Source organism: Larus michahellis, chromosome 7 (assembly GCF_964199755.1).
Source record: "Larus michahellis chromosome 7, bLarMic1.1, whole genome shotgun sequence".
NCBI lineage: Eukaryota > Metazoa > Chordata > Aves > Charadriiformes > Laridae > Larus > Larus michahellis.
In genome coordinates, this window is record NC_133902.1 from 39,990,126 (window position 1) to 40,003,599 (window position 13,474).

A 13,474-nucleotide genomic window follows, 5' to 3' on the forward strand; every position below is an offset into this window, starting at 1 on the left:
ATACATCAGTAATTGGGACATGTAAATAGGTCCAAGTTAAAAATGATTTACAGTTGTGGGCCCAGAGTAGAGTTTTGAAAGATAGAGAGAGAGAGGAAGAGAGACGGGAACTAGCAAAAGGCCTCATGGAAAACCCTTAGAAAACTGTCAAAGGGGTAAAAGGATCTTCTAAAGCACAACTAAATCAGGAGAATTGAGAGGAGACAAAATCATGAATGTACGGAAGAATAAGTTTTCAAGAAAAACATAATGGTCAGTTACATGTTACAGCAAGTGAAATGTCAAGGACAATGTCAAAGATGAGACATAAACCTGAGTTTTGTCTAGGAAACGGTTTTTAAAAACTGGTGAGTGGAATTTCTGTTTAATGGCTAGAACCCGGAGTGAAAAGGAAGTAGGGCTGGAAAATCAGAGGGGAGGGGATTGCTAACCTGTCACAGTAAACAGCTGTAAATGAACTTGCAGATGAAAAGGTAAAAGCAGCAAGTTGTATGAGGAGTGCTTCATGTCAAACAAGATGGATGAATTGAGCTGCAGTTGAATAAGGCTGCAGTTTGAATGAAGACACAAGCAAGAATATGCACCTAAGGGATCAGGTGAGTCTTCAACATGAAGCTAAAGTCAATGGATATAGGTGTCAAAATTTGTAAAAGGAACAGGATGAGTCATGAACTAACCAAATTCAGCAATGAAGTCTTACACAGGCTATTTAGATGGTTAACATAAAATGGTGGCAGACGAAGGATGGGGGTGGGGTGGGGTGAGGGAGGAAGGATACAATACTATTAAAAATGGAGGTACATTAGGAAGTAAGAGGAAGGAGGAGTTAACTTGGCAGAAATAGGAAGCCAGAAACATTATATTCCCACCACAGTCTGGTCGAAGGTGGGCAGTCCTTAATAAGAAAATATTGGATGAAGAGGTCTGAACTTCTTTGAGAATGGGAGCTGGAGAAAGCGATACACGAAGAGAATATGGATGCTCATGATCTATTTAGGGATGAAACAGGCTTTCCAGAGGCATTAATAGAAGAGGATTAAAAAGGAAGGAATTACTTTAGTAATAGTGACTAAAAAGGGGGAGAAAGCAAGTTGTAACGACCAGGGAGAATCAAGAAGGTGGTGATAAAAGGAAGCATACTAAGGCACACAAAGGGGCAGAAAAAGGACAGAATGTATGTGAGATCTGGACTTGAAGTGCTGAGGGGAGATTTGGAGGAGGGCAAATGAAGAGGAGTTCTGAAAACTGTAGAAGGGATAACATAACAAAACTATCAAATGAAATAAATGTCTGGATGGGAGATGCAGATGGCACTCTGAGTCACTAGTGCTTCAATGTAAGAGAACACATGCAAGGACACATTGCCACAGATATTTCCACCTTCTTTAACATAACACAATTAATGGTCTCACACCAATTAATTTGTCAAATTTCACATGAACGTTTATGCCATTTCTACTGGGTTTTTTGCAACCCAAATTGAGTACTTTTCTGATTGAAAATATGAAAATCCTTTGTATGTGTGAACCAAATTTTGAAGCCACTGATCATACTGAATACATCCGTCTTGATGGGGAGATAGGTCCATTTTCATTAAGAAACTTGAAATTCAGCTCATATTAATTAATACACATTATTTTGATTTTTCACACATAAATTCAGAATAAAAACAAAATTCTTACAGTTTAATCTTTGGCTGCAAGTATTAACATGATCATACTTTGATTTAAGATATTAAAGAATTTGTGGTACCTTTTGCAAGAATTGACCAAACTACTTTACAGGGGTTTGTTTACATGATGAGTAAACAACAAAGGTGTTTAAGAGGTAATAATACAATGGTACCTGATGTGGGGAAGAGAATCTCTTTTCATATGTCAGTCTATTGCCTTCAATGGAAAGTCGGAAGCCTTTCCTTTTGATGCTGTCCTCTGATTCAGATTTGTGAAATTCTTCCCCATCCTTCTCCTCGCCTTCAGATTGTTCTTTTTGCTTTTTTTTCTTTCTTCTATTCCTCCTCTCTTTAGCACTCTTTGAGCTCAGTTTTGATGCCTCAGAAGAACTTTCGGAGAACCCACCTATTCCACCTACTCCACTATAATCTCTGGAGTCAGCTGCTGCAGCTGCTGCTGCCGCCTATACATACAAGCACATATGCAATTTACAACATTTATACAAACACACACCACTCACTATTTTAAATTTATTGCCATTCTTAAAAAATTATGATTTTGAAATTAAAAACACGATCACAATTCAATAAACGCAGCGTACCATAAGAAGTGTAATTTGTGAAATACCACAGAAACCATCATTTGCCGCTGCACCATAAACCAGGAAGTAGAGCAGCACAAGGGAAAACTGCTGTCAGAGAACCAAGTTAACAAGCATCTGGTTTAGACTGGAGCAATAAGTTGCAATGGATTTTTCACCTAAAATATTATGTAAAAGTAAGGAATCAAGGGTCAAACCATAATCAGAGATTTGATTTAAAATGCAGGCTACTAGAGACCTGTTGCTGTTTGAAGTTTCAAACATTTGTGGAGCATTTGATTAACATTTGTTTACAAGTTGTGGTTAAAAAGAACCACACAAACCAACTAACCAACCAAACAAAAAAACCCTTTTGCCAGGTGCTTATAGGAAAGACAGTTCAAATTCTGCTCTATGTGGCCACATGCCAAGCAGACATTATCAGTTATCCTATTAAAGATTTCTGAGTCTTCAAAACATGAAAAGGAATTTCAAAGCAGTATATAATCATGATGTCTGTACCACAGAAGCATTTTCTCCAGTTTCTCACTTTTTCGAGTTGTCTTTAAAACTGGAGCACTATGGCTTTCTGCTGTGAGAGCTGGGGAAGGAGTAGAAAAACCCGGATGTTGCTGAAGCAAAATATTTCTCCCACAGCACCTACAATAGTTTTGCTTCTGTTACTTAAATAAGTGGAATTCCTGGGTTTTTTCCCCCACATCTCCATCTCCATTTCACAGCATCACAGAATAGCTGAGATTGGAAAGGAACCTCTGGAGGTCATCGGGTCCACTTCCCCAGCACAGAAAGCATCACCTAAAGCAGGTTGCCCAGGACAATGTCCAGACAGCTTTTGATTATCTCCAAGGATGGTGATTCCACCAGCACTCAGGGCAACTTGTTCAAGTGCTCAGTAAAAAAGTTAATTTCCACCTCCAATTTGAAAATCCAGTACTTTAGCTTATTGGTTATCATTTTGGTCACAAATTAACAGGTTCACTCAAGCCAGCAGAAACAATGCAAAGGAAAACATTAAGGATTGTTTGCAAAAGGAAGGAATTTATAAGACTGAAGGTAATATATTGTTAGGAATAGGGGAGTAAAAGTATTCTCATATGTGGACACAAAGCATCCGATCACAATCATGAGTGGAAGACGGAATTTTACTTTATAGGGATACCTGAGCTTCTTCCTGTTGCTTTTTCAGTTGTTCCAGCATTTGCTGAAATTCTGCTTCTTTCTGTTCCGCTTCTTCCATGGTTGCTTGATTCTGTTCTTCATAGGCCATGGCAACCACAGCCAGGATCAAGTTAATCAAGTAGAAAGAACCCAGGAAAATGACCAAAACAAAAAATATCATGTATGTTTTCCCAGCAGCACGCAGTGTCTGGGGAAAAAGAAATAATACACATTTTTAGCAAACTTTTAAACACTGTTGCATAACATGGTAACATCTGTGTTACAATCTAGAAATACATTATAAGATTGCTTTGGGTCAGCACAAGATGATTTAGTTACTTTTTCCATACACAAATAGTTTTATATCCTGGCTACATGTGCAAAAATCCAAGTTTTGTGTCTACTATGGTCAAGGTAAATAAGATCCTGTAGTTTGAATACTTCAGAACGTCTACTAATGAAAATATGTAGTAGCAATTGCTGCCCCCACTATACATCTGTATTATAGACTTTAAATCTAACAGTAGTGGGGCCACTAATCAGCATCTTACCTTCTTGTCTCATCAGTCCCAAACAATGCCACAAAGACAGTGCAGTATACAAAATGTCATGCTGCAAAACATCACTGTCCTTCAGGTTAAGAATACGTGTAGTTCAGGGACAAGATGTAACCTTTTCAAAGACAATATATTTGTACTAGACTGCAAATAACTTTAACTAGCATCTATTTACAGCATGTTTGGGCAAGAAGCTTTAACAACTTAAGTTCATTTAAGTGAAAAGAAACAATAATGCTTAACCAACTTTACAAAATAGCAGCTATTTCTTTTTATGTATTTCAGTGGCACACGGGAACCTAAATCATGAACAAGGTCCCTATTGTTTTAGACAGCTTACATATATGAAATAAAAGATGATTTCTGTCCCAAAGGCCCTAGGGACACGTGAATGAAAATAACTATGCAAATACTATGTAGTAATGGTATTGGTGATGGTGCTGTTTATTTTAATATGTCCTCACCAGCTGGTAAAGATTCTCCCAAAAGTCCTGAGTCATCAATCGAAACAGTGACAAGAATGCCCAACTGAATGTATCAAAACTTGTGTAGCCATAGTTGGGGTTTCTACCAGCTTTCACACATATATAGCCTTCTGGACATTGACTACAAAAGAAGAGGAAATGCTATTTTTAACAACTACTCTAAATTACGATATGCTATAGTAAATCACAATATTGTTCAGGAGTACCAGTTGCTAATGAAATTATGAACAAGTAAAATTTTATTCTACATACCTAAGATAAAAATATATATCTTATTGGTTTTCATTTTTTCATTCGATTTCCTAATGATATTTCAATGCTTTACTAATATAACTAATAGTAGTCTACCCTTCCCCACAATTTGTCATATCAACACATCTTAACCAGGACAAGAGAAGAATGTCAACTAGCATGGCTGATGATAAACAGTTGTCAGTAAGCTGGCAGTAAATTTATGCACATAGCACTCGCGGTTACTTTTATAAAATTAGCTTAAGATGCTGAAGAAAGTGCCTGTGTAAACTCAAATCACATAAGTTATATTTAGGTATAGTTTCAATTGCAAAACATTGGTAATTTGCAAATCTACAGTACAGTTGATACTAAAGTTGACCACCTGAGCTATTCTAAGCAGCAAATTCTTTTTTCTCGATGCATAATGAAAAATGATGACCGTTTTCTTACCCTGCATCTGAGCTATTGCCACACAGCAGAGCATCATTTTGTCCTTCCAAGAAGTAGAAATGATCTGTTTTAAAAAAAATAAAAATTAAAAAGGTGATGAGAAAGACATCATTTATACCTAATGGAAATTGAGCAACGTTATAGACTTTTACACTTCAAAGAAATAAGCAGAGCTAACACTTTAACTGCAATATATAATTATTAGGAATGAAAAAAAGCATGGAAAATACTGTTTTGACAAGAAAATATAGAGTCTTGAAGTTGGCCTTTCTTTAGAAAATAGAAAGGTAGTTGTACAGCTAATTCTCAGTAACCTACCAAAATGAGTAAGATACAATGGGTGGAATACCAAATGTGTATGTCAGCAAATGAGTGAACAAATACCAGGAAAACAAGACAAAGGATAAGGGTGATTCCCTGCCTTTGTTCATGCATTTTGATACATACCATTCAGTGTTATTCATTTATAAGTATTTACTACATACTATTTTATCCAAATATTACTTTAAAAAGTACTGAAATTTTTGCAGCATGAAAACGCAACACAACATGCACAAGAAATTGCTAATTGGATCTTGACTCGAGCAGCTGAGGGAGAAACCAAGCTTTTATTGTACATTACAAAAAATTACTACATGGAATTCTATAGCCGAGAAATGTACTTGAAGTACCTATATGTATTTTGTTAATAGGCTAACTATCAAAATGAGGTAAAATACAATTTAAAGAAATGGAAGTCTTAAAAGCCCCCAGCACATTCTTTTCTTTTCTTTGTTTGCTTTGAGGCAGAAAGGGAAAAAAAATTTGCCATCAATTCCTAGTTTGGGATTCTTATGGTAAAATGGGACTCTCTAGTGGAGATTTTTGGGTCAGGTGGCACATTAAACTAAAGTTGCCAAAATTAGGTATGTTCTGGCTGTTCCCAGGAAGCAGATGGTTTCTTGAGATTCACTGCCAGCTGGCATGGACTAGCTTAGCTGGCATGAACTAACTGAGGGCTAATGCTAAAGAGACAAACAGGGAATTGCAACCAGTTCCTATTGACTGCTTCTACTCTGACACCACCAGTATTATGAGAGAGACAGTATAAAATCTGCTTTTTTAGAAGAGAGAGAGAGATTATATGCATAATGTGCATCTGCAATCTATTCTCAGCTATCAGATAAGAAAACAGTGGATTTTCAGACATTCCAGTGCTCACATAGTCGTGCCCCATGAGAGATCTAACCCCTACTTTAAAAGCTTAAAAAGTTTAAAGATGAAGATGGGCACCAAGCTGGAGTTTCAAAATTATCTGTGGGCCTAATTCACATTTTCATGCAGCACAGCTCCTCCTCTGGTAAGCAGAGGATCCAGTTAAACTATCCAGTCAGCTCAACTCTCAGGCCACTATTTTTGAAAACATTCAAATTATACATTTTTCAATACAAAGATGATAATGATAAAGTAATAAAAATAGTCAATATGAGTTTATAAACAATATGCCATATATAAAACTATTCCTGTGTCCTGCCAATTTAATAACAGGACAACAGTCATGGGTACAAGTCCTACACAACACTTTCATAAGCAAATAAAGGAGATACGTTCTGGCTGCAATTCTTACAAAATACTAGAAAAAAAGACTCTCAGAGAGCAGTTGCCAGTGGCCTAATGTCAATTTCTAAGGGCAGCTTTCTGAAGATCCTCCAGGGATCTGTGCTATACCTGGTTTTCATAATGAGTTCATTACCAACTGAAGATGTGAAATAATAGAAAAAATGCGTCAAGTATTCTGAAGACATCAAGCTAGAAGAGAAAATGATTGAAATTTAGAATGACCTTTACAAACTAACAAGCTGGTCCAAAAGCAATTGGATTTATTTCAACAGAGACAAGTGGAAAATGCAACAGCTGACAAGGCAAAATCAAATACATAAATGCAAAATAGACAGGATCTGTCCATGGACACTGCTGTAAAAATGATGCAGTGACTGTCATGAACTGCAAGCTGACTGGGAATTAACAATACACTGCTGATATAAAAATAATGTCATTTTGAGATGTGTTAATAGCCATGTTGCATATATGGCACATGAGGTAATTACTTCTAATTTATTAGAGGATTAAGTACCAGATTAGAGCATCTCATTAAAAAAACCCAAAAAGAAAACAAAAAACAAAAAACCCAAACTAATTAGAAAGAATCCAAAAAAGAAAAAAAAATGTTAAAATAGGTATAGAAAATGCAAAACAAAATAGGCTTGCTTGGTTTAGAAAAGACTAGAAATAAAGAAGATAACAGTTTTAAAATACCATAAAGAGTAATTTAAGTAGGCTATGATTATCTTATTTCTAAGTCCACAGGAGTAGGAGTAACATATTCAAACTGAAATTAGGAGAATTCAGGTCAGACATTTAGAAAAAACTGTCTATTTGTGTGATTTAGTACCAGAAGCAGCTAAAGAGGAATGGAATGGAATCTGTTTTTCAGATGTTTTTAAGAATAGGTTATCACCCAAAATCTTCTCCAAGACTACATTTCTATGATACTACAAGCATGCTGAAATGATAAGTATATTAAAGGATTATAAGGCAATAAGACTTGGATCCAAAAGCATTTAGCTATTAAACTGAGGTTTCCTAACTTTCAGTGATACAGGCATCAGTTACAGCATTTAAACAGACTTTATAAAAAACCTAAGATTATGCCTAACTACAAAGTTAAAACCCTAAATACATGAAAATAAACTGGAGAGACTAAATAGATAAATTGGAGAGACTGAAACTATCTACCATTATGAAAGACAGAATAGCAATCTACTACAGATATGTCCAGAGTTGGACAAACACGCTAATTTCTTGATTTTCCACAGATAAGAAACAAATTAAAAGATATGTAATATGTCACCTAGTTCTTATTTTGCTAGAATAAGAAGCATGGGATAAACTACCAGTACTCTCATAAAGGCATGTCTGTGTTGTGCAAGGGAGTGGGGTGCAGAGACACTCAGGAAGTTCCAGAAGAAATATCACAGCTGCATTTACATGCTATGGCAGGATTCATGAGATAACTGACATTCAAATGTGGATTTATGATACTTGGCATTATCTGGCATTAATTGAACTATCCAATTTCAGATCCCATATTAGGACTGTGACACTATTTCAGGAGGCCCCACACTAGCACAGAAATTTCTGCTTTGTGCTACAATGTGGATTTACTCTAAAAGTCGTACTCAGTAAAAGGTAAAAAGATATTCTGGTACCCAGTAAAATATTATGAGTACGTTAAACTACATTATGACTGTTCTTTTATTTACTACACAAAATCAGTGCTTTTATGTCTTTTGGCCAGATTACACCATTTTAATTTCAATGAGAAAATACTGATGCTTTTATATCTGTTTAAAAAAAATTCCAGAAAATCAATGCAGTAGATGATATAATGAACTCTTACTTCTGTCTTCGATGTACTCATCCCAGTTAAATATTGTCATTGTTGTATTAATAAATGTACCATTTTCACCTATAGAGCTATTAAAGTAGGAAATAACAGTTGTTTCAAAAGTCGAATTGTCTGGAGGCCACTGCAGGCATTTATTCCTCAAGTTGCCCATGAACAGCTGCAGCCCTATTAGTGCAAATACACTCAGACAAAACACGGTCAGGATCATAACGTCCGAGAGCTTCTTCACAGATTGAATTAGGGCTCCCACGATAGTCTTCAAGCCTGCAAAGAAAAAAGATTTTTACTATGATGTTAAACAGATACTAAACACACAAAAAATCATGTGATTTTTCCTGACAATGTAAAGATTTCATGCAAAATGACAACTAAATGAGTCTAATATTCGTGACACAATAATTTTCACGAAAAGCCTTATTACTTGTGAAGATGAATGAAAAGCTGTAAGTTTATGCTTATTTTATAGTGTACTGAAATAAAAAGTAGAAAATACCAAATACATTGTTTATGCCAAAACAAGTGATTTTATTATTCATGCTATATCTCAACCCTACATAGAAAAGCATCATTTGCTTTTGTTGATGCTTCTTGCCCAAACCTTCCTTTTACGAACCTTTAAAAAAGTATTCTGCATTAGTGAACCCATTATAAAGACATTATAAGTGCATATTTGAATGATATCCTCATAATAATCTTCTTACAATATAAGAGGGGTGATGGTTTGGAGAAGAAAGACATCTTTAAAACAATACCCCATGCACGGCCCATGCTATCCTTCAGTTTAATTTTTTATACATGACTTAAAACTGAATTAAGTTGCTATATCAAGTGCCTGCAATAAATGATAAAATTTGCATCAGTATGAAAGCTTAAAATTAACTTATATTTAAAACATGTAAAGGAAAGCTTGATGTCATAAGATGCAAATCACATAGGCTGTTTACTGCAAGAATCTCATGCAAGAATTTGTTAAACTCAAAGGCTGATTTTTTTGAAAAGAAAATACAACTAATATAAGAAAAGCAAGAATCAATTTAAATAAAATTACATGTCTTGATTCCTGCTTTTTTATTTTGTTAACAATGTGTAGCAAACAAGGCTTATGCTTTAAAAACGTGAGTACAGCCTTTGTGGATCAAAAGTCAGCCTCAGTGTTTAACCTAGCTCTCACCTGGAATGACTGATATTGTTTTCAAAGCTCGGAGAACTCTGAATGTTCTCAACGCTGAGACATTGCCCAGGTCCACAAACTCTGTCACATATCTGTAATAGGGGAGTTCACACACAAACACAATGACAGCACACAAATAACAGTTGGAGATACGAGGGGCCTAACACCTTACACCAACTACTTCTTACCTGGAATTACAGAAATAGTTTTCAAAGCTCTCAATACTCTGAAAGTTCGAAGAGCTGAAACATTGCCTAGGTTTACAAATTCTGTTACATACCTGTAGAATTAAATCACAGTTACTCAGAATTGAGGCAGATTTTATCCTATTTGCTTGGGTCTTTGATCAAGACCTCTTCACCGTTCACTGTATTTTGCCTGTGTTATAAATATGCTTCTGACCATAAAATTAAATTAAGTTTTATCAAAATAAACCAAATTGACTTGATGTTTGAAACCTAATTTGGTCAGCTTATAGGAGGAAGTCAAAAGGATTCCTTTAATTCTGGTATGCAGAAAGGAGACAGGATATGAACAGTTCAGGCTGATGGCATTCACAGTCCTAACGTGCTGGCACACAATGCTGGCCTCTGCAGCACATGCTTAGTTAGAAATACTAAAATGTGTAAAAGAGGTAGAAGAAACATATTGAAACCGCAGGAAGTCCAGGCTCCAAATGTTCTGGCTGACAAAATATGAGGCAATTTTTAGTCACTAATTTAATGCTATCAGAAAGATTTTCTTATTTAAAAAAAAAGAAAAGACGACTTACGCAAATGTAATGACAGTGAAATCTAGCCAATTCCATGGGTCTCGAAGAAATGTAAAATCTTCTAAACAGAAGCCCCTTGCAAGAATTTTAATAAGTGACTCAAAAGTATAAATTCCAGTGAATGTGTATCTGAGGAAAATACGCAAGACAGAATTTATAGAAACACATAAATATTATCTTTACACATTATGCTCTCTAGTTGCTTTATTCTCATTTTCTTCTCTTTAAGTGGCACAAGATTTTAATGGAAGTTACGGCCAATTTTAAACATCTGCAGAATTTATACCGTAAGGAAGGAGGAATCAAGCTATGATTAAAAGACTAAATGCCAACCCATAGCTTAAATTCAAATTCTATAATCTATACCAACGACACAGTTGCAAAATTCCCAGTTACTTCATTGGTGCATGTTTTTGTCCAATTTGAATCCATGTTATAACAAAACACACAGATGGATTATGTTAGGATTTCAGAAGTTGCTTCCAGACTAAAAGTTTCTTTCTTCAATGTTATTTTTATGCTGAAATGCTGCTTAGCACCATGTGCTGGCAATGTGCCAACCCTCATCAGTCCTCATTGACTTTGTTACAGAGTAGGTGTATCCAGTACTTCACCTTCAGCAAGACAAGCATAGCACTGGAGAGAAACAACTCTTTTCGGATGCAAAATCCTGTGCAAGAACAACCAAAAATATTTACAAATGCCAATAACATTCAGCTACTCATTTTGGCTAAAAAATGTGGTTGAAATGTAAAAAGTAAAAATATTTAATTCTGGCATTCTGAGTCATTTCAATTTTCGATCTCCAAATGATGTCATCTTGAAATTTTTACTTTCATTTATATGTTTAATGGAAAAGAATTCAAATTGAACTGCTTAAAAGGCTTGCACTGGTTTTCAGACTTGAGCCAACCTGAAACCAATTCTGCAATGTAAATTTTTTCAGTTCAATTACTAATCCAAAAATTTCTTTCCTGCACAACTTTACTCAACAGATGAGAAGGACTTCTGTTGTATATCTAAATGGCACAACATAATGACATGTAGAAATATTCAAGTTAGCTATCTTTATTAATAAATATTTACGATATGCTACACATCCTGAATACATATATGTTCATTGAACTCAAAATGAGAGTGCCTCTACTGACTTTAATAGCCCTATGATTAACCTTTTGATTACTGAAAACTAAACAAGTACGTATCATCCAAAGCAGTTAGGAATGAAGAAGCAGAAGCATAGAATGCTATTGGAAAAAGGAAGAACCATAAAGAGCAGTGTTTCACACTGTGGTCCGCAGTCTTGGAACTATCACAAAATATGCACCAATTGTATATCAGCACAAAGTAGCTGACATCATATTGGACCTTTTCTCTTCCTATGGGAAGACTAGCCAACCACTTAAACACTTTTTTAATAGCTTATTTTTCATACAAGCTTTCAATTGTTAGATTGTCTTTGGTAAAGGAAAGCTGCACTGTGGTGAACACAGACATTCATTAGACGATCCCTTATCTGTAACAGTTATTGCAGTAGATGGAAGAACGTATTTGCCTGCATTCTTGCACAGACGTAACATAGAATGCAGTGGAAAAATATTTATAATCCACATTTTTGCATGGTCATAAGACTGGCTTCTCTTCTTACGTTCCCCATTTAGTACTGCAAACAGAGGGTGGACATTAAACAACTTGTAATGAGGCAAGTGTTGTAAAATATATGTATTTAATATTACACAGAATAAACTAGCATCAGAATAGCTGTTGAAAGGATATGCCAACAAGGTAGCTGCTGACAGTAGATACCAGCCTAATATAAAATCATTTACAGCAGTTTATTTCAGATTACTGAACATCATTCAAAGAAAATCCATTTAACTTACTCTACATTCTTTGTCCAGTCTGGAGGGTTACTCATAGTCATAAATACACAGTTGGTCAAAATAGTGCACATGATAAGCATGCTGAATAATGTAGGTTAAGAGTTAAGGAATGTACGCCTGAAAAGCTCATAAAAAGAGTATCAAATAACACGCTGCTTTGGCAGATTTCCACTATCAGGAGCTATTTATCCCTCCACTGCTCTGTTAAGACTTGGGAAAAGGCCCTGAATATGTTAAAGGTTCCATAGTCACTGCTTTATAGCTAAAAGAGAACAATCACACACTAAAATTAGAAAATGTGAAAGATAAAAAAAACCCAAACAACTCTTAATTTTAAGACCTTAAGATGATATTTTCTTTTGAATAAAAATATGAAAGCTTGAAGTAGTAGCTTCAAATTTAGTGGAATATCACAAAAAACATTTGTTTGGGAAATCTGATCTACTTCATGAATACAAAACAGTGAAAAATACATTTTCTTCACTCTTCTTCTTCTATGTTTCACCATAAAATTTGGCATGTATCAACAATTTTGCTTATCATTATAATACATCTATTGAAAGCTAGTTGTCACATAGTAGGAGAGAGCATAGGGAAATTTTAGGGAGAGAATTATTTTATTACTATTTGCTTTATGTACAGTGTTTGTAATATAAATGTTGATGGAGGGGAAGGCACATTTTATTCTCAAAAAAAAAGAAATCTAAAAAGAATTCCAGAACAGGTCCAAGTCATAAATAACCTCATTGATTTTAACAGAACTGCTCTGGATCTACAACCTTTCACTCTCAGGACTGATGACATTCTTAGAAATGAAAATACAAACACGCAAATGAAAACCACACAGATGATGCACAAAACGTCCACATGATGGCACCATCACCTAAAACGAGAAAGAGGACAAAGCTCGATTTTGAGAAGCGGTTTAGCTTCTGTAACTAAAATGCAGGCTCACACGGTGCTCCTAAATAAAAATCCTGGTACAATGGGGTGGGAAATACTGTGAGGTGCCCCTCTTGCAGTTTTCATTGCATATCTATAT

The 13,474-nt window shown here is 35.3% G+C and overlaps 1 protein-coding gene across 5 annotated transcripts in view; it reads right to left on the reverse strand.

Annotated features, from left to right (window-relative positions):
• Positions 1-13,474, reverse strand: part of SCN2A (sodium voltage-gated channel alpha subunit 2) — a 78,814-nt gene that overhangs the window by 38,759 nt on the left and 26,581 nt on the right. For 3 of the 5 annotated variants that reach the window (XM_074595672.1, XM_074595669.1, XM_074595671.1), the window contains exons 4-11: positions 12,433-12,520; positions 10,550-10,678; positions 9,778-9,869; positions 8,598-8,870; positions 5,159-5,222; positions 4,454-4,595; positions 3,434-3,640; positions 1,846-2,136 (exon numbers count right to left, since the gene is read on the reverse strand). In XM_074595672.1, coding sequence (XP_074451773.1) covers positions 1,846-2,136; positions 3,434-3,640; positions 4,454-4,595; positions 5,159-5,222; positions 8,598-8,870; positions 9,778-9,869; positions 10,550-10,678; positions 12,433-12,520 — 1,286 coding nt within the window. Of the gene's footprint in view, positions 1-1,845; positions 2,137-3,433; positions 3,641-4,453; positions 4,596-5,158; positions 5,223-8,597; positions 8,871-9,777; positions 9,870-9,965; positions 10,058-10,549; positions 10,679-12,432; positions 12,521-13,474 lie in introns of all 5 variants that reach the window. The other 2 variants (XM_074595673.1, XM_074595670.1) reach the window with 1 other exon arrangement.